The sequence below is a fragment of the Spea bombifrons genome, chromosome 4 (assembly GCF_027358695.1).
Source record: "Spea bombifrons isolate aSpeBom1 chromosome 4, aSpeBom1.2.pri, whole genome shotgun sequence".
Classification (NCBI taxonomy): Eukaryota; Metazoa; Chordata; class Amphibia; order Anura; family Pelobatidae; genus Spea; species Spea bombifrons.
In genome coordinates this window covers 73,029,930-73,049,792 of record NC_071090.1, presented here as the reverse complement: position 1 = coordinate 73,049,792, position 19,863 = coordinate 73,029,930, and the positions used below count along the sequence as shown (strand labels likewise).

General features: G+C 39.0%; 1 protein-coding gene across 1 annotated transcript; it reads right to left on the bottom strand.

Moving 5' to 3' along the window:
• Positions 1–757: 757 nt before the first annotated feature.
• TBC1D2B (TBC1 domain family member 2B) lies at positions 758–17,942 on the bottom strand. The gene is made up of 13 exons (XM_053464678.1): positions 17,450–17,942; positions 15,019–15,172; positions 12,883–13,048; positions 11,838–12,010; positions 11,035–11,237; positions 6,621–6,992; positions 4,944–5,054; positions 4,639–4,823; positions 3,613–4,107; positions 2,978–3,095; positions 2,305–2,490; positions 1,702–1,823; positions 758–1,040 (listed from the first exon to the last, which is right to left on the bottom strand). Exons 1-13 carry the CDS (start codon positions 17,777–17,779, stop codon positions 845–847), a joined length of 2,811 nt encoding a protein of 936 aa, XP_053320653.1. The 5' UTR covers positions 17,780–17,942; the 3' UTR covers positions 758–844.
• Positions 17,943–19,863: the final 1,921 nt, after the last annotated feature.

Sequence of the window (19,863 nt, the reverse complement as noted above, 5' to 3'; positions counted from 1 at the left end):
CTCAGCGTTAGAATAGTCACTTACTTTAAACATCTCCAAAAAAAATTACACAAAAGGCAAAGGAAATGATATACACTAAGAGCAATATTGTGTGCGCTGGACTAATGGCAGCCACAAGGAATTATTTAAGAATTTGCTGGGCTACAGGTAGTTTTAGTAAAGGCATGGTTGGTTCGACTTTCTTTTAGCAATGTGCTGTCCAATTTTTACTACTCACACTTTCATCTCTGTGTTTATTTACCCATATTCCTCTTGTCTCTCCTACTCCACATTTATGTCATTATTGTAGTGTAAGTCTACAATAGAGTCATTTCAGCTCCTGTGAAGTAAATCTGGGCCTGGACTCATAGTGAATCATTTACATGGAACAATGGAGAAGCAGGTAGGCCCGCCATGACAAGTAACTCAGAACTTGTGAATTTAGTTAGCTACAACCTGAAACAATACCTAAATACCAACAGACCGCTTCTGACAGCAATAGACTCCATAAATAGGCAGAGGGAAGCAGACCTGTCACTAGTGCATTTGCAGAAGACTATAGCATGCAGGCCCCACTCAAATAATAGATATAATTTTTCGAGGAGCATATGAAACCAGAAAAGTTCAGAGACTCTGACACATGGTCTGCTAGTAAGAGTCAGTTACAGGTCAGACTGGTGTGATCAAATTCATGCTGTAAAATCTAACCAGAATCAAATCTGAAAATATTCTGAATATTGAGTGATGTGTTCTACCAGCTTCACCTAAAGGAGGCAAAATGTTAGTTTAGAAATACGTCCAGCGTTATTTCTGCAGTCCGCAGGGGACTCAAAACAGTCTTAAGAAGATTTCTCAAAATGGTTGTTCAACTATCTTCATCATCATCACTGATAAGGTCCCGCCTCTCCGGATTGGTTTCCCGTTCCCGAATGAAGTCTTCGCGGATAGCTTCTAGCTCGGACAACTCCAGTCTAACCTTTTCCAGGTGGTATGCCCGACGATTACGGATCTGCCGCAACGGAAATGGGTTCATGTCCAAAAACGCCATGTTACTCAGTTTCCTGCAACCAAGGACATTCAAGAAGTTTTTACACATTCAATCAAAATTATAAGTGAAAACACTCTACAAATATTAGCAGACTAAAAGGTCATCACAAAAAAAAACTCAAACGAAAAAATATTTTTGCAAATAGGCACAAACATTGTAGTTACTGCAGCTAAAAAAATGTAACTTATGCCTCATTTAACTCCTCCCTCTGCTTAAAGCGGAAGTATACTTAGGTACGCCTCCTGCACGTGTGCTATAGCGCTCCCATTCTTGTCAACAGCAGTGCTTAACTAGCTTACAGACAAAGGGTACTTTAGGAAATACTTTAGTTAAGTATACCATGGCTATATACTTTGGATGGCTGTCCCTGTTTAGTTTATGTGTGCAGTAGAGGACTGGACAGGGAAGAAAACAGTGTCTACCTAATCTGTTTCGAGCATCTGCATTTACAGGAAATTGGTTGGAAAGTTGCCCCTAAGCAATAACGTAGAACTAATTACTGAAGACAATAGCAGGGTATTCGAGGGCAGGGAAATTATGTATGGGTTATCCTTTAATAGGTTTCAGGAAGAATTACATGTGCATTTAGGGTTGCAGTTTGTATTGTATTGAACGCTCTTGGAGAACGCTGGCAAGTTAAATAAAAGGTTGCACTAGCTGTCATCAGTTCTTACCTTGCATCAAGGACAGTGCGACTGAAATAGCGCAAGTACTTAAATATGGACATTGAATCTTGCAGCTTTAAAATCTCTTCTTCTTTATACTTAAATAATCCCAAAGCGAAACGAAAAATCACCTATATTTAGAATACAAACAATTAAAAATTCATGCTATTGAGGCAATACAGAACATAGTTTTTATAATTAAGTTTTATACAGAACAAATTTTTTGTCTGACGTTACTAGTAGCATGCATTGTCCCAATGGTCATACTCTGTATGCCTCATGAATAAGCCACAATTACTACAGACTGCCTATGGTACCAGAACCGCTGAACCACTGACTATTGTACCAGTTCACAACTATTACAATGGTTCCAGTCTACAACTTATGACTCGTTAAACATTATGTTTTGTCTATAAAGATTTTTTTTTTTTTTATTAGATTACTCCAAAATAAAAATGTACATGTTTAGAAATTGTTGCATACATTGGGCTTGGTATCAAAATCATTTGACTTCTTTGAATGTGTAGAATAAATAAATTTAATTCATTAATTTGCACACTCCAAAGTATACTTATTTTAATTTTTATTAAAAAAAAAAAAAGTAATACTGACCTTGGATCCTTCATACAGGAAGGTGTCCCATATCCTAAAGAAGATGTCACTAACCACGCTGTCAACAAAGACCACGAGGAACCAGTTAAAAGTGATCAGTGTATAATCCACCTTGTACTGTTCAAAGTGTGCACTGAGTCGTGGCAACTTCTCGCTCATCAGGTCCTTAAACACTCGCTGATCCACCTTTAGAGCCAATCAAACCAGACAGACATCATTACATGTTTTCTATATTATACTGCAAATGCATGCTGAATGAAATTTACTGCGTGTAGAATGCTATCTGAAAATGAAACATATCTGACGTTCAACCCGTGTAATAGGGCCCATGAGGTATGATTTCCCCTAAACTGTGCTTAAACCTATGTGAAAAATTCAGGTAGAGAAATTGTACAGGTGCAAAAATAGGAAGAGAAATTCTAGATCAGTCTACATTTTTTTGTTTCACTTGGGGGGGGGGAATGTTGCCAAATTCCACCAATGACCATTGGGCAGCGAGGTTAATAAATTATGTAATTTTCTCAAATAGCCTTTCAATCCTGGATTCACGCTATGTTCCTTATGTTACTGCCTCTGAGGTCCCTTTTGGTGGATGACAGTAGATATTTCAGTATACAGTACAACATATCACTGTAATCTTTAATAATCATAGTTAAGAAAATGACACATTTACCTGGGATCCAAGGAGAGTTTTTGTATAATAATCTCGTGGCATGAATACTTCAACAATGGTGACTAAGCACCAAAAGGCATCTTCCTGGTCAAGGTATAGCAGTGCAATGGCAGCCAACCTAAATCAGAAACCCACTGTTAATGTATGCTGTGCAATGCGATTAGCCAGTTACATACCATTCACCCACACAAGTATCTTTCAGACTCCCAAACTTTGTGTAAGAGGAATACCCTGATTATGCACATAAAGATAATAAACACACTGGCACAATAGCAGTCCACAGGTCTGCAGATATATTGGAGCAAAATTAAACAGAAACCTTTTTTTCTCAATGCTAAACTACCATAGTGTATACTGAAATATATTCTATGTCCAAGGAGAACGATATTCTCCCCATTTAAGACCACTGTTACAACACAAAAATTACAGAGTAAGTGTGCATGCAAGGTTCTGCAGTACATTTTGCTTGTTTATGCAAACATTTTTAATCAAAATAGACGTTCTGTGTCCTGAATATAGTAGGTCCTTGCATGATCCCTAAATTTATAGTGTGTGTGTATATGCAGGGCATATTCATGGTAGTTTAGAAAACAAATTCATACATAACACGCATGTTTACCAAACCCCACACACACCTATTAAGTCCCTGGCAGTAGCCAATGTCTGGATTCCTCCAAGAATAGGCCAACAGGACATTGCGCAGCTTCTGAATGCCCTCGGAGGTGGGCGAAGTGTAGTGCTTGTTGTTGGGAAGTGTTCTCATAAGGTCCAGCTCTATCTGCTTGGATGCTGGATTCTGCTTCTCTAGCGCATTCTGAAGTAGGGTCTGAAAGTATCCGGGAGCCTCCTCATCCTTTAGTTTCTTAATATGCAGGTTTACAAACCATTTCCACATTCTGGACCTGTGCTCATGAGGAATGCCATTCCGGATCAGATTCTTAAGCTCTGGAGAACGAACCATGTCACGGTTTACAGTACTTGCAAAATAGTTGTCCCATTTGACCACAGTGGAAATCTCATGGTTTTCAGTAAGTGACAAAGTCTTAAGTTCTAGTGCCCTTAATTTTGCTACTAATTTCTCCTCCTCATCATCTTCTGGCAGGATCTGAAACCCATAAATGTCATATTTGCTGGGGAAAAAAAAATAAAACCAAAATTACTTCACATGAAATTGAGGTTTCAATAATTTTTGTAGATTTCCCCTTTCATATAAATATCTGAATTTCACAAAAAAAAAGTGAATAAGCAAAATGTATAGTTCAGAACGTTCTAAAATACAGTTTGTTTTGGGTTTAATTCATTCTGAAAAAATATATCCACTGAAAAGTGATTTTGTTATTGTGTAGATTTCTTCTAAAATGTATTTACATAAAAAATATATATGTAACTTCATAATGGGCTATGTTAATTTAAATCAAATTAATTAAAAATAGAACAATAAAGCAATTTTCACTTCATGAGAGTAGAAGGGTCACCTGAGATCATAAATGTATGTACAGACCCCTGCTGTGTGTCCATTACACTGTGGGTCAGCAATGACAATGCAGATGCGGAATGGCCAATCCTCCATTTGCCATCCAGAAATGAGTGGACAACCACGTTCACTTCCAGTGGGCAGTAACAAGATTACATTAAATAGATATGGAATGAAAAGTTCATACCTGACAGTTGGAGGTCTAATAAAGGTATGCTCACAGGTCTCCACCTTAAGTGCATCCTCTATCAGCTGATTCACAACCTCCACAGCTGGCCCCTGTCCATCTGAATACACTGGTGCTTTCAGTTCTTGCAGAAGAATAAGGTACTTGCTCTCTGTTTGACACAGCTTGGCTTCTAGATTTGAATACTACAGAACAAATGAAGAGTAAGGACTTGTTATACCTTCTCCAAGATCATACCATTAGACAACACCTTCTTTATTTTGCCAATGAGACAGCTCTGAAAGCACAGCTCCCCCACATTGTACCTTGGTCATCATTTCCTGTTCTCTCCTCTCCGAGTTTCTTCGTAGGGCAGAGAGCTCCAAAATTTCTTTGTTGAGAAACCGGTTTTGTGCTTTGTAGCCTTGTAGGCTGTCCTATGAGAGAAAGGAAATTGGTCAGATTTAACTTTGCCAGGCTAAGGGGATCTATTGAATACCAAGACTGGGATGGATGTTTTCTGGACAGAACACATATCAATGTCTATCTTTGGTTTTTATTTGCATTTGTTTCCCAATGTGGCTTACCAGTAATGTAAGACAGTAAATTAAAAAGAAAATATGTAAATGTGAAATAAGTAAATATGCCACTCTACTCCCACATATGCCACTGTGCCCCTGATATGCCTTATACCCCCTACATGCCACTGTGCCCCTGATATACCTTATACCCCCTATATGTGCTCCAGTGCCGGCAGTAGCAGAGGTTGTCTGTGCACATCGCACAGACGTTCACCGGCTGCGTGCAGACAACCTCTGCTGCTGGCCAGTACTACTGCCGGGGCTTCTATAGTGGAGTACCAGAAGGTCATCTGACACCGGTGCTCCATTAGAAGCCCTTGTGGAAGTGGACGGCAGTAGCCAAGGTTGTCTGCGCGCATCGCACAGACGTTCACAGCTGCCAGAGAGGAGGATCCAGGTTCCCTGCAGCGCTGCAGGGGATCTGGATCTTAAGTGTTATAGTCTGACCTCTAATTGAGGTCGGATTATAAAACATCTTGTATTCGATAAAATCAATTCAATGATTTTCATTATCTATTATCGATTAGTTGCTGCAGCCCTAGTTGCTTCTCTGCAGGAGGATTTAGATTGTGGGGGACTGGGGAGGCAAGTGGCAAATAAAGTTAAACACAGACAAATGTAAAGTTATGAATTATGGGGAAATAATACAATGCAACATATACTGTACATTAAATGGTATCCATCTTAGAGGGGATATTATGCCATTGTATAAATATGTGCAGGGTCAATATAAAGAGGTCTCCAATGACCTGCTCATTAAACAGAAATGTACAAAGAACAAGAGTTCATCCTCGAACTGGAAGAGCAAAGATTTCATACACAACAAAGGAAGAGATTGTAACCACTTTGGTTGCAAGGGCACAGAACTCTGAACACGTATACTTTGATTCCCTTCCAGCAATTTTGTAAAGTACATTTTCACTTTCACACTTCCCGAATCCTACATTTAACAGTGCTATATACTAAATTAACCTTGCTTTAACCTTGATATCAGCATTTACAGATTTAAAAAAGTAATATAGATGCAACTGCTTTCGGTTGTGTGGGGTTGAAAACCGTTAAAAAAAAGAAGAAGAACAGGGATAAAAGATGGGGGAAGTAAAAAGTTTTACTGCCATCTTCTGCAGCTGGAAACATTGTATACAAGAGTTAAAGTTCAGCTGGGTATTGTAGCGCTTACAAGCAAGTTTGTTCAGCTTTCCTTTAAAAAAAAACATGTACCACATGTCATTTACAATATGTTCTGTTCAATCAAGCAGAATTATAAATCTTAGTCTATACATAATATATATCCATTCTTGTGTTTTCAATTCAGACGTCAAGTAACTCAGAGTTTTTATAATTTCTCTATTTTTTTCGCACATTTTTCTGCATTTATCTGAGAACTTCCCAGGGCTGTATATACACACAGACATCACTTACCTGTAGTCGGGTCAGTTCGGTTAAATCTAGACTCTCAGGAGCCACTATTGATTTGGGGGAATTCTGTTCATATTCACTAAGCTGTCTTGATAGCCTCATGATGACCTCATCTTTAGCTTGGATGGTTTCCATCATCATGTTAAGCTGGTCCTTTAAGTCCTTGATGCTGCTCTTGAGCTCCTCCATCTCTTTTCTCAGATGATCTTTCTCATCCGTCTGTTTCTCCAGGAGAACAATCAGCTCCTGCATTTGAGTGTCTTTTTGCTGCAATAACTGCAGATGGTCTTCTGGAATACCATCACAGAAAGGCCTAGCAAAATATTTATCATACTGCGATGACCTCAAGGATTGTTGCAACAGCCTCACCAGCTCCTGTAAGAAAAAAAAAATAAAATAAAAAAAAAAATACAGCCTTCACTTTAAATATATGAAAATATGTTAACCATCGTTTGTGTGAGATAGTCAAGGATTAAGTCAGTTGCCTGGAATATAAGAGAGCCAAGAGGAAACTGCACAAAGAGCAGTCTTCCAAACATGAGCAGGGACCGTTATCTCTACACAAACTCCACAATGTGTGTTTCGTATGACCAAGACATTACATACTAGAATTAAGTACAAAGAGGCATCCCTGTGTGTGTATACTTGAAGTCATTCTGTGGATGGGTTAGTATATGGGGTGGCTACCTTTTCTGTAAAAATTTATATTGGCATTAATTGAACATAAGCTCATTGTACCTCCCAAAAAGTTTTTTAATAAACCTATATAATAAATTCTATACATATTTGTAATAATCTGTAGCATCATAGCAGTATGGTTTAACAAACAAATGTTGACAATGTAATGTTGGTTGATATGAAGCTGATGCTTTTTTAATATAAATTTTAAATATATTGATACTATGGTTATTTGCGGATACTTGGTCAACAAGGGGGTTAACAACGTCTGCACTGTACAATGCAAACATGAAAAGAAATGGCTTTTATTCAATGTTCACATGACTTTATGGGTTATTAATAGCATCCAGAAGGAAGGAGTTATGTCCAGATGTGGCAAATCCCAGAAAACTTTCTGATCAACAGATGTACTTTCTATTGGGTTTGATCCAAGATCACAAGACTCCTTTCCAGCCCACATTTCCTTAGTAGTTATGGTCATGCACAGAAATCCTGCCAAGTTTTAGTACTGACTTTACAGTGAGACCACTGAATTAAAAGGAAATTACAGGCAAGGCTACAATTTATATAGAGACATCAACAGAATGGTCCAGCCAGCAGTTGGTGGTTATGGTACCACCGTAATTTCTCCCTTCTGCCGTTATTCTTTTGGTTATAAAGTCATAGTTTCTTTTTGTAACCTTTTATAGGACAGTTTCTCACTAGACCCCAATCTAGGAAACATCAGTATATTTCTCTGCATGACTTTGTAAATTATATCATTACACAAGCTGCCTTTTATAAAGATTGCTAGAAAACAAGGACATTTGTTCAATTTCTTCTTGGTAATGCAGCAAAGCAACTTAGTAAAGTCTAAACGTAATCAAATTTGAGTTTTGTTAGTTTCTAGGGCAGTGACACGGTTAATTTATGTACAACATTAGACAAACCAGCACAGCAAACCACAGACACTGCTGTAAACCAAAAGAACAGCAGCACAGGATCTAGCAATAGAGACTTTTTAAAAACTACATATGTAATACAATAACTCTTGAAAGGTTTGGCATCCGACACGCAACGAGCGATATGTAGGCCAACAGAAAACGTGACAACGGCCCGAGAGCTTGCAGGGAACATGGTATTCAATGAAGGGAAAAATAGTTTGATCCCCTGCTAATTTTGTACGTTTGCCACCTGACAGACATGATCAGTCTATAATTGTAATGGTAGGTTTATTTGAACAATGAGAGACAGAATTACCAAAAAAAAAAAAAAGAATAAACACATTTTAAATCAGTTATAAATTGATGTGCATTTTACTCAGTGAAATACATAATTGACCCCTTTGCAAAACATGACTTAGTACTTGGTGGCAAACCCTTGTTGGCAATCACAGAGGTCAGACGTTTCTTGTAGTTGGCCACCAGGTTTGCACACATTTCAGGAGGGATTTTGTCCCACTCCTCTTTGCAGATTCTCTCCAAGTCATTAAGCTTTTGAGGCCGACGTTTGGCAACTCGAACCTTCAGCTCCCTCCACAGATTTACTATGGGATTAAGGTCTGGAGACTGGCTAGGCCACTCCAGAACTTTAATGTGCTTCTTCTTGAGCCACTCCTTTGGTGCCTTGGCCGTGTGTCTTGGGTCACACCCCAAAGCATAATGTTTCCACCTCTATGTTTGACGGTGGGGGATGGTGTTCTCGGGGTCATAGGCAGCATTCCTCCTCCAAACACAGCGAGTTCAGTTGATGTTTTCTTGGTGACTATGGTCCCAGCTGCCTTGAGATCGTTGACAAGATACTCCTGTGTAGTTCTGGGCCGATTCCTCACCGTTCTCATGATCATTGAAACTCCATGAGGAGAGATCTTGCATGGAGCCCCAGACCGAGAGAGATTGACAGTTATTTTGTGTTTCTTCCATTTGCGAATAATTGCACCAACTGTTGTCACCTTCTCACCAAGCTGCTTGGCGATGTACGTGTAGCCAATTCCAGCCTTGTGTAAGTCTACAATCTTGTCCCTGACATTCTTGGACAGCTCTTTGGTCTTGGCCATGGTGGAGAGTTTGGAATCTGATTGACTGATTGCTTCTGTGGACAGGTGACTTTTATACAGGTAACAAGCTGCGATTAAGAGCACTCCCTTTAAGAGCTCATTACCTGTATAAAAGTCACCTGTCCACAGAATCAATCAGTCAATCAGATTGATTGACTGATTGTTTCAGGTTTGGATTTACAGCTCCTGGCATACGTCACTATCAAACAACACCCAATATGTGTTCAGCAATATCTCTCGAGTACAATGATACCCCCATGCATGGGTTTGTCGGGTTGTTTGGAAGGTAAAATGCACTTTTATTTATTTATTTATTTTTTTTACTTGGAACTTTTACATCTGGTCCTAATGCCCCCATGTCCTAATAGGACCATCTTTGAAGCTGGCCAATTCAATTTACCCCATTAAACCATATATTTTAGAAAACTAGACACCCCAAGGTATTTCAAATGCTAGTATTTTAACTCTTTCCATGCATGAGATTCTACCACCAGCCTTTGCCAAATTTTGTGGTAGTAATTTTTTCACACAAATTGTACTTTGGGTATAAATTTATAGCTCCAGGTATACGTCACTATCAAACAACACCCCAATATGTGTTCAGCAACATCTCCTGAGTACAGTGATACCATCCACGCATAACTCCCCCCCCCCACTCCAACTTACCTCATCAAACATTCATTATTTTTTTTTTTAAATTAAACACCACTTGAAATGCTTTTACTTTAACTCTTTCCATGTTAAGATTTTTAGGAAGATACAGTGGTAATTTTAGCACTTGCTCATTATAAACTATTTTTTTTTATTTTACTCTTTTTTTTTTTTTTTTTTTACATTTTGCTGGAACGGAATGGTTCCTCTGATGCATAATAATTTTTAAATGTTACCTATTTTTTTTTTACAGCAACACTGTTTAAGCGAGGAAAGAGATCATAGATCACTTTCTCAGTTTGTTTAATGAAATGATGTGTCAGGCACGTCATAGGTCGTTAAGTAACCTGTCAATGGACGTTAAAGGGGTTAAAGACTTTTTGCTCTTCATACTATTGTTTAGTCACAAAATATCAGACACACCGTAATACATCTGTAACAATTGGTATCTCCTTTCAAGGTTAAATGCCACAATTACATTTTGCAATAGTGAATACGTGCCTTGTTCTATTATCTCTTAGCTCAGTCCTAAGTCTTTTTTTTCATACCAGTGTTGTGTGAAATGGGAAAGTTATTTCCTGAGCATCCCTGTGGGGGGTCTCTTTAGACATGTAACTCTGGAAACTATTGCGTAAGCCAACGTTACAACTGGCTGACAGCGAGTGTAACATTTGCAGTTTAGCAAGCAGGAGATGTGTTTAGCCAAACACTGCTCCTGCAAGCTTAGAGGGGGAAGTGCAAGAAAAGAGGCAAATTATATTAAGGTTTTTTTTTTTCAGGATCCCTTCATTCACATGCAAGGGGTACCAAACAAAAATGTAAAGGGACCACTCAGCTACTATATGCATCAGATAACGACAGCTGGAGTGTTGCTTTACAATAGCTGACATATGCTCATTTATTCACCAAAATGTCTTCCAATTGGCTTGATAACACCATATTTCATTTTTCTTTTTGATCAACATTAGGACATGCCATTGCTGATTTAATAGGGATTGTTATGAGTCTTGAATTCTCTGTGTTAGGGGGACACAAAAGCATTCAACTACTTACCTTTTGGCTGCTGAGATCATTTTTTAGTTTTTCCAACTCATCATCCTGGGTTTGAGGTTGTGAATTAGCACCCGAGTCAGATGACATCGACTCCACAGAGAGACATTCTGTGCTGTTCCGGTTCCCGACAATGCTAAAAATCTCACGTAATGGGCGTCTTGGTTTTAAAGGGATGCGTCCAAAATCAGTATGGTATACCGTGCCTAGTTAGGACAAAGCAGAGTGAAATGAGTGCACTGGTAAACTTAATTAAGAAGACTGTAAAATCTAACATATCTCAGAATACTCTCGAATAAATTGGCTATGACATTTAACCCTACGACTTTAAACTTCTGGCTAGTAGCAAAACATTTTAGAAATCTTCAAAGTCCTTGATAATTTTAGATAAAGAGCTAAATAGCAAACAAAATGTAAAATCATAGATTGAAACATATGCTTTGTTCACTCTTGCTGAACCCTGATCCGAGGGCAAGAGTCTGCTTAGAACAAGAGAAATACATTCCTTTAGCAGTACTTCGACGCTTGGCATTCCACCAAGAAACATGTTGAAATAATTTTTATGAACCTCTGCATCCAGAATTCCAGTCTGCCTATACATTCTGCATCTAATCAGGCAACCAAGGAACATTTTGTGCCTCAGAGCTAATCATATCATACTTCAGTTTCTTAGGAACCCTTAAACACTTGTTAGTCTACTATTACTGTTTGTCTTAAATAGCAAACACATTCTAACGCATCTATGGACGCTCAAGCACTTCCTAACACGAGCACACAGTGCTTATTATGGAACCTGGTCTCAGCACCTGCGCCACCTTTCATTCCCTCCCATTGATGTTTCCTCCTCTCCTCTTGTAGATGGCATTCCTCCAGTTCCTTGTAGGTGGGGTTTAGCAGCTCCCACTCGTCACTGGTGTAGAACACGCTCCTCCTGCCATCATGGTTTCCTCTGCTCGGCATGAGATGTTGCACTGAATTTCTATCAAAACAAGAAGAAGACCAAAAATAGTGTGTAATGGGTAAACACACCCTGTGACTATATAACCCCAACACAACATAAAGACACATTAATTGGTTAAATTATTATTTACACTCATATTATACACAATGTAAGGCAACATCTAGCACTCGGGCTGATAAGAGCAGCTCTCATAATGGTCTCCCTGTCAATGGAAGTAGTTGAGTGTTAGTTTGCAGCTCTGGTTTAGCTATTAACAGCACATACATTTGTCTCTTCATTTATCTGCCAGGAAATGCTTCTCACATTCTGTACAAAACCAGCAGGTTTCAAAACTTGACTGCTTTCTGTTGCAACAGAAAGATTCACAGCCCCTGCTGTTACAGCTGCTTACTGAGAAAAAGGAGTGAAGTCTACGATTTCTTTAGTAGTTTTCTTTCTGCCTCACTTCCAAGTTGCAACACGTTTTATAATCCAGATACAAAAATATAAGAGAGAGAAAGAAAAAAAGAAATTATATAATGACGTCAAGATGGAAATCAACTAAAAATGGCAGAGGCAAAACATGGACGAACTTCAAGAGTTGTGGAAAATAGAGACAGAAATAAAAACAAATGAGAGATGTAAATGTGTTGATTTCAGATAATGAGAACCAGAAGAGCCATGAAGTCTGCCTGAAAATCCTGGGCTTTTTTTCAGCATGACCTCAATAATCACTGAAGTGAAGTTGCTACTTTTTAGATGATGTTGCAATATTTTAACTGGATCCAGAAATCTAGCCTGAAGTTTATTTGCATCCACTCCTCATAAAGACGGAGGTTCTATTTCTACTAGTCCGGATAGAAGGTCTGGCGGACACGCAATGCTTGCACAGGTTTAATGGAAGGCCTCACCTGATGTCATTACTCCACTGTCTCAGCAGGCCCTGCAGTGGTGCCGGGTGGTTAGCCGCTTGGTCAGCAGACATCTGCTCACCAAGGATTCCTGGATTCATCGCGACAGCAAACTGGTTCCGAGCATGCTCTGCCGATTCACTAATGCCTGGAATATTCATAAGATCTAAGAGCAAATGAGCAGAGGACATATTATGACCAAATGAGAAGAGGCAAAACATGTGGGCTCCATTTGAATGCTTACAAGTTACGTTTCTGCCTCAATTACATGAACAAAAAATGCTGAAAATTAGGGCATGAATGGGACAGGCAACTCTTAAACCTTTTCTCCTATTGATAGTTTTCTTTTGCTTACGCTCATCATATAAATTAAGGTGTAGTGAGGACCTTTAAAGAGTTTTCCTTTCACTTTTTTAATTCAAACTATCATCTCTAAAATCAACAATTGACTTTTTTCATATGGGCCTGCTGTGTGAAGGTAAAAAAATCCATGTTTTTCTAATGTATTTACTGTATAAGGAACATAACACATGTACAGAGATGTGCTATCTTTCCAGACATGGAATTTGTTTTCTGTTTCACCATGTATGGGGGTATTATTATTTGTGAAACATAGCATGTGGTATAGCAGAACTATTCTTCCTTCCTCTTTTTGTTTCTTATTTATTTTCACACCAACTATCCCGCATGAAAGTGCAGGAGGGTACAGCTTAACTTGCAAAACATAGACTTTTCTTTTATTACATTCCGCATGCAATGTAACTAGATATAATATTTTCACAGGACAGTCTAGGAAGCATTTGAAAATAAAAAAAAATATTTAATATATAATATACACAGCAAATGCTGATATTACACAGCAACTCTGAGTACTGGCCAGTGATTCTGACCAAAGTTATATTTAAGTTACAATAAAAAAGAAATCCATTCAGCTGGACAGGTAAAGTGGGAGATCAAACATCCTAACGTCGCTATGATATATATATATATATATATATATATATATATATATATATATATATATATATATATATATATATATATATATATGCAATATGGAATGTCAAATGAAAAACGTGAAGCACACTTAGGAGTCAGCCACCAAACGGAAGAGGCAACGCATCTCAAGTGACTCCATTGGCCATGGGAAAACATGGGAAAACTTACCAGGACCATACAACGTACATGGAATGCATGTGGAGGGGCCGACGGCATTAATGTTGTGTAGGGGAGAGTGTTGCCGTGCTGTGTGGGAGGAAGACCAAGTTACAGTTGAGGTGTGCATGTGATGAAGATTTTGTGGAAAAAGGGTGATTGACACTGTCTGGAACACTAAAACCGTGAGCAGGTTTTGCTCCTTTTCTTTATTATTATTTTTTTAGCATAGCATAGTTTTTATTTTATTAATGTACCTGCTACAGGGGACGGGAGGGGACATGTCTTTGCAGATTAAAGGATTTCCCTCTTGCTCTATTCTTCTCTTCATTTGCTTGTCTCTCTTATGGTCAACCTATCTTCTCTCTTTTCTCTTTCTCCTCTCGTCTTTCTTTAATCTCCCTTCACCCACCTCTTTTCTCCTATTATTTAACATCCTACATTTTCTTTATTTCCTCTCCTCTTCTGTGTTCTCTCTTCTAAAACCATGGCCACCGGCTCAGAAGCAACCACTCTACGAGCATCCAGGAAAAAAAAAACTCAAGAAAAGGTGGCAGTACTTATGCAGTAAAAAACAAAAAAACAAAAAAGCCTGCTCTGTATGGAGCCAGCTGCTGGGCATGCGAATTGGCTCAGTTTATAGCCAGTTTTTGTGCCAAGTAGGGAAACCCAAGATGCCGCGGAGACCCAGTGTTTTTTTATAAGGTGTGTATTATGTTACACTTAGCACAACAGCAGAAAATTGTTTATTGTTTATTGCGGCATTCTGGGATCACAAGTGCTATAAAAATTATTATTATAATACTCACAATGTTCCCCTACTTTGCAATACTGGAAGGGTAGCTGTGTAGAAGCGGTGTGCAGCCATTTCCTACAAATTCCACTTAGGTTCCAACACCTATGGCAGTACCCCATTGCTTTGTAATATTGCATAGCCAATGCAGATTAACAACAATATAACAGGGATAGCAGGGATCATACCTGTACTTTCTTTGGCCACTAGACCTGTAGGAACCTCTACAGCCCCAGGGTGGATGGTACTGTCCCTCTTTACAGCTCCAAGGTTGTTACAGTATTCCCAGCGTTTCTGCTGTAGTTCCTGCAGCCAACAGGTCATGATCTGCTTACTCGGAGCCTGCATACACATCATGGGAGAGGAAGAAGAAAGTATGACCTTGCTTTTACATTTTATAGGCAACTGACTCAAGCCTATAATGCAGTAGTGCCACAATCAAGAGTGTTTGTATGGTTTGCAGAGCTTTGAAATATATCAAAATATTAAAAAAGGACATTCAGCACCACTACTGCAGCTGTTACAAACTGCACTTATCTGCGCCCGATAAGAGGCCCTTTTCTCCTCATCTAGTTACTTATTAACTTAACATCATATTGATCCCGGAACTAACAGGAAGCACTCAAGAAAGACACTGATACAGAAATCTCTCGATATTTATATTTTCTTAAATCATATTTATTTGCCTACTTGATTTGGTATCATAATGTGTGTTTTTTTTTGTTTGTTTTTTTATAAATTCAGTTTATTCAATTGAGTTTTATTAATTTTTTTTATTTATTTTTTTTTTATTTTTTTTATGAATTCAGTCTTTTATTTTATTATTTTATGCATGTGCCAGTGTGCTTCCTATTTGAGATATTTAAAGCACACCCCAACATGACAGAACAGACATAATCTATGTCATTTTCTGTCTTGGAGTAGAAAGAACGCAAAAGGTTGTTGTTTAAAGAGCCATTAATCAATGGACTGATAACTAGGGATGGTTGTGACAGAAGCAAAGGGAGTCACCAAAATTGTACATATTGGAGAATGGCAGAAAAAAAGGTTTGCGATACATCAAAATGAAAAAGCTGCATAATGGAGAATGAACTTCAAAACCAACAAATGTATCTAGTCCTCATTGGAAAACCAGGGAATAAAATGATACCAGCAATCAGGATTGTGAAAAAAAAACCAATGATATCACAAAGGGGAATAAACATATAAGTACCTTAAATGCCTCTACCATATACCTGAAAACAAAGCCAAATCCATAGCCCTTTATAACAGAATACATCTTTTTGAATTCACCTTAAATTAAATGAGGACTTATGCTGCCCGTAGTACTCCCTTTGCTTCATCTGCATTACTGTAAATGCTAATTTGCTAAATCTGAAATTTTAAAGGCACAGTGTTCTTTTCAAATGAGTGAGATACATAGCAGTCATATTGCCCTGTAACAACTAAAAGCAACTGATGAGGATGCTGAGTTTGGCATATGTGAATACATTTGAATGTTTAGGAATTTCATACATTACTCCTTGCTCATTACTCTTGGATCATCACTTAGAAAATTAGGTACTTAGATGAACCTCATGCTTTCTCCAACACTAGAGAATAGACACGTCGATCCCTCACACCACTCTTAGGTGAGCCTATCTGCCATTTCTGTCAAAACCACAGATAACAAGTACAACGACAGGGTATGTATGTTTGTATGCATGTAAGCACTAATGTGTATGTCGGTATGAATGTCTATGTATAAGTGTACGTGAGTAGGAATGTCTATGTATAAGCGTACGTGAGCAAGAATGTGTATGTACGAGCAAGAATGTGTATGTACGAGCATGAATGTGTGTGTGAGCATAGATGCGTGTGTGTGTGTGTAAGCATGCATATGTGGTGTGAGATGGAGTATGTGTTAGCATGAATGTGTGTGACAGTGCGTGTGTTAGAATGAGTGTGTATGGGGTAAAGATTGCACTGATAAGTTGCTTGGGGGGGAAATGTGTCACTCACAAGCTGTCTGGGGGCAAAGGTGGCATTGTGGGACATGTTGCATGCTGAAATCGGAAGGCCCAGAGTAAATGTTCGCATCAGGGCGTGTGGTTTCTAGTTTTGCCCCTGCATGGCGTTGGGTGTATGAGTTGTTCTGGTGTGTCTGCCTCAGAGCGTCATGTCTATGTGTACTGTTTATATGTGAAGCTCTGATTGTTGTACGTTTTGTAACTTGATGTCTATGATTTGTATGTGCATGTTTATAAGCACTGTGAGCTGTGTTGTTTTGTAAGAGCCTGTCTCTGTTGTAAGTTGTGCAACTGTGAGTTGCCCCAGTTGTGCGAGTGCCTGTCAGGTTGAAAATTTAGTGTATTATATCTAAACATAAATGTAACTCCAAAGACAGAAAAGTATGTAAATACATAAAGGTCTTAGTAGATTGGCAAATACAGCTATTATGGAAAAAAGTATCTCATGACGTAAATAGATCCCCGTAAATACAAAGTACAGATCTAAGCTAACACCTTTTGTATTCACTACCCAAAGACTCTCGTCAATAAGCAAATAATTTGGCATGCTAAAATACCCCTTTACCGAGGTCGATGACCTTGCCAGTACTTAACAAGCCTGAAAATTTACCCGGAGCAGGGACACCCTTCCAGAACTGTGGATTTCAAACTGTCCCTCTTCTGCCTCCAGGTCGTAGCTGAAAGAGGCATCCGCAATATCTATATGTCCCATTGGCTGTGCATCCTGGGGGTTCTTGAAGTAATAGAGATAGCACCTCCTGGGGTCAAACACGAACCAACGGTTCTTGAAACTCCTCAGAGGCCCCTTTCCAGAGAGCTTGGCCAGATAACCAGAAAGTCTGGAAGGCTGGTCCTTGACGGTTTCTCCAGGTGAAGCAGAAGTCATGGGGTCTTCAGAAGGAAAGTCATGACTGTTCCTCCTTTCTTCCATTGCAGGCATCTGTAAAAATCAAGCCATGCACCACCCTACTACCATATCTTCCCATTGATTAGTCTGTAAATAATACTGCTTGGTTTTAGTCCTGAGGTTTGATTCTTCTTAATCAAGATTATTTGTATGCTGCTGTAGGGTCACTAGAACTGTAGTTTTGGGTTGATTTCTGAGACAACTTGTACAAAACTACTTTATTAGTGCCTCTGACTCTTCTAGGAGATGTCCTGTGTGAAGTGTCATCCTCCTCTTCATGAAATAGGTTCTATATTGTATCCATCTCTACAGATAGAAGTAAGGGATACGTGCATTCTCCATGATCTTTTGCAATTCTAAGGCTTGACTCTGAAAAGACTCCTCCTAATATTTAATATCCTGCCTGCTTTCTTTAACACATGTGACCACCCTACATTTCCTCCGAAGTCATACCACACCGATCACACGACACCCTCCTCGCTACATACTCACTCCGACTGCACAATCGGAATGGCGATGGCGGATAACCGGACTAAATAATATTGCAGGGTAACCAGATGAAACATGACAGCTGCCTGTAATCACCATCCAAACTTCACTACCCCCATCAACACACTTTAGCACCGATGTGCACTCTCCAGAAACCCATGACTGCGCGAAGCTACGGCGCCTCATGGGATTTGTAGTCTCGAGGCGCGTTGTAGAAACGCCAACAAATAATGTTAGAACTACATTTCCCGAAATGCAACAACCAATGAGAAATCTACATGTCGGGGCGTGAATTTCCCACTTTAAAAAAAATTACATATTTATATTGTTTCCACCCAAATTTTACGGAACGGAACAATGCCACGTATATAATATAGGAAGATAGGATTACCACTTGTCCAGCATGCTTAGTCATAAAGTTTATATGTGTAGATTTTATATATGGGCGAACGCAAGAATGAAAATGGTATTTTTTGTTCTTTTATTTAGTAGTTTCAGTATACAGTATTAGTAGAAACTGCATACATGCACACAGTCAGACATGTATGTTTATTTGTGTGTCATGCAAAGTTCTATATGTAATATGAAACATAAAGCATGGAAGACGTTGGACGGCTAGCGTGTTATATGTAATCGTGTCGCTAGGGGGATAGTGTGCACAGAAACCACACTGCTCTCCAAGGAAAAGCATAGGTGAATAATATATACTGTATATCATTTACTGCCCCAGGGTCCTAAAGGTATTGTCAGCCCAGGAAATCCTCTCAAACTAACCGTGCTCTCCATTTTAGACAGCATTACACAATTATTGTGTATTTACAAAGCACATTTTCTGTGTTGCATTTTTGTTTTATCTAAACATTATTGTGACTTTTATGGCTATAGAATGGTGAGATATATTCATACCCAGTGTGATGGAAGCCTCCATCACTGGGACCACTGGAGGGGCCTAACTGCCAGCCTCCTCCCTACTGACTATGGGCCCTGGGTTTGTAAAGGCTTCTGTGGCTACCCCCAGCAGTATATCATCTCATCACTGGCTGGGGGGATTATCTCCGTGACACCCAGCAAATATTCTGAGCTCATCAGAATGAAGAGAGACATCTCAAAAAGGCAAACTGCCTCTAGTTGAGTGGCCCCTCAGTAGTCATTAGAGCCGTCTCTGTTGTAAGAATGCGCCGCTCACTTGCGCACCTTTGATTTAGGCATCCCAGGCAACTGCTTTGGAAAATCGGTGCTAAAACTTAACCTGTTCTATCCTAGAAGTTTGCAGCGGAGTGGGACATATAAACCGTATAGGATCTGCACACTATAAAGGGCAATGTTCAGAATGGTTGGTCGAGCATGATGCATACTAATGTCATATCAGAGAGTTACAAAAGTTCAGCTGTCATGGAAAGTCCCTGGTAAGAGAGGAAACCCATCCCTCAACTTGAATACTGTGAATCTGGGAAGGAAATAATAAGATTTGGGACACCGAATGTACCGGTATATATTTTATCCATCAATCTATATGCGTTAGGGCTGTGGTTAAAGGTATGTTTAGTGACCTATTGATATTTATATAACCAGTTAATGAATTTGAAAGATGACATATACATCAGTGCTGTTGCTACATCTCCAAAAGA

Bases quoted from the DNA above. Each gene is read 5' to 3' on its own strand.
- TBC1D2B (XM_053464678.1), bottom strand. From the start codon at position 17,779: ATGCCTGCAATGGAAGAAAGGAGGAACAGTCATGACTTTCCTTCTGAA. The intron at 12,011-12,882 runs GTGAGGCCTTCC...TTGTTTTGATAG, and splicing joins CAGTGGAGTAATGACATCAG to AAATTCAGTGCAACATCTCA. The intron at 11,238-11,837 runs GTGCTGAGACCA...TGTCCTAACTAG, and splicing joins GGGAATGAAAGGTGGCGCAG to GCACGGTATACCATACTGAT.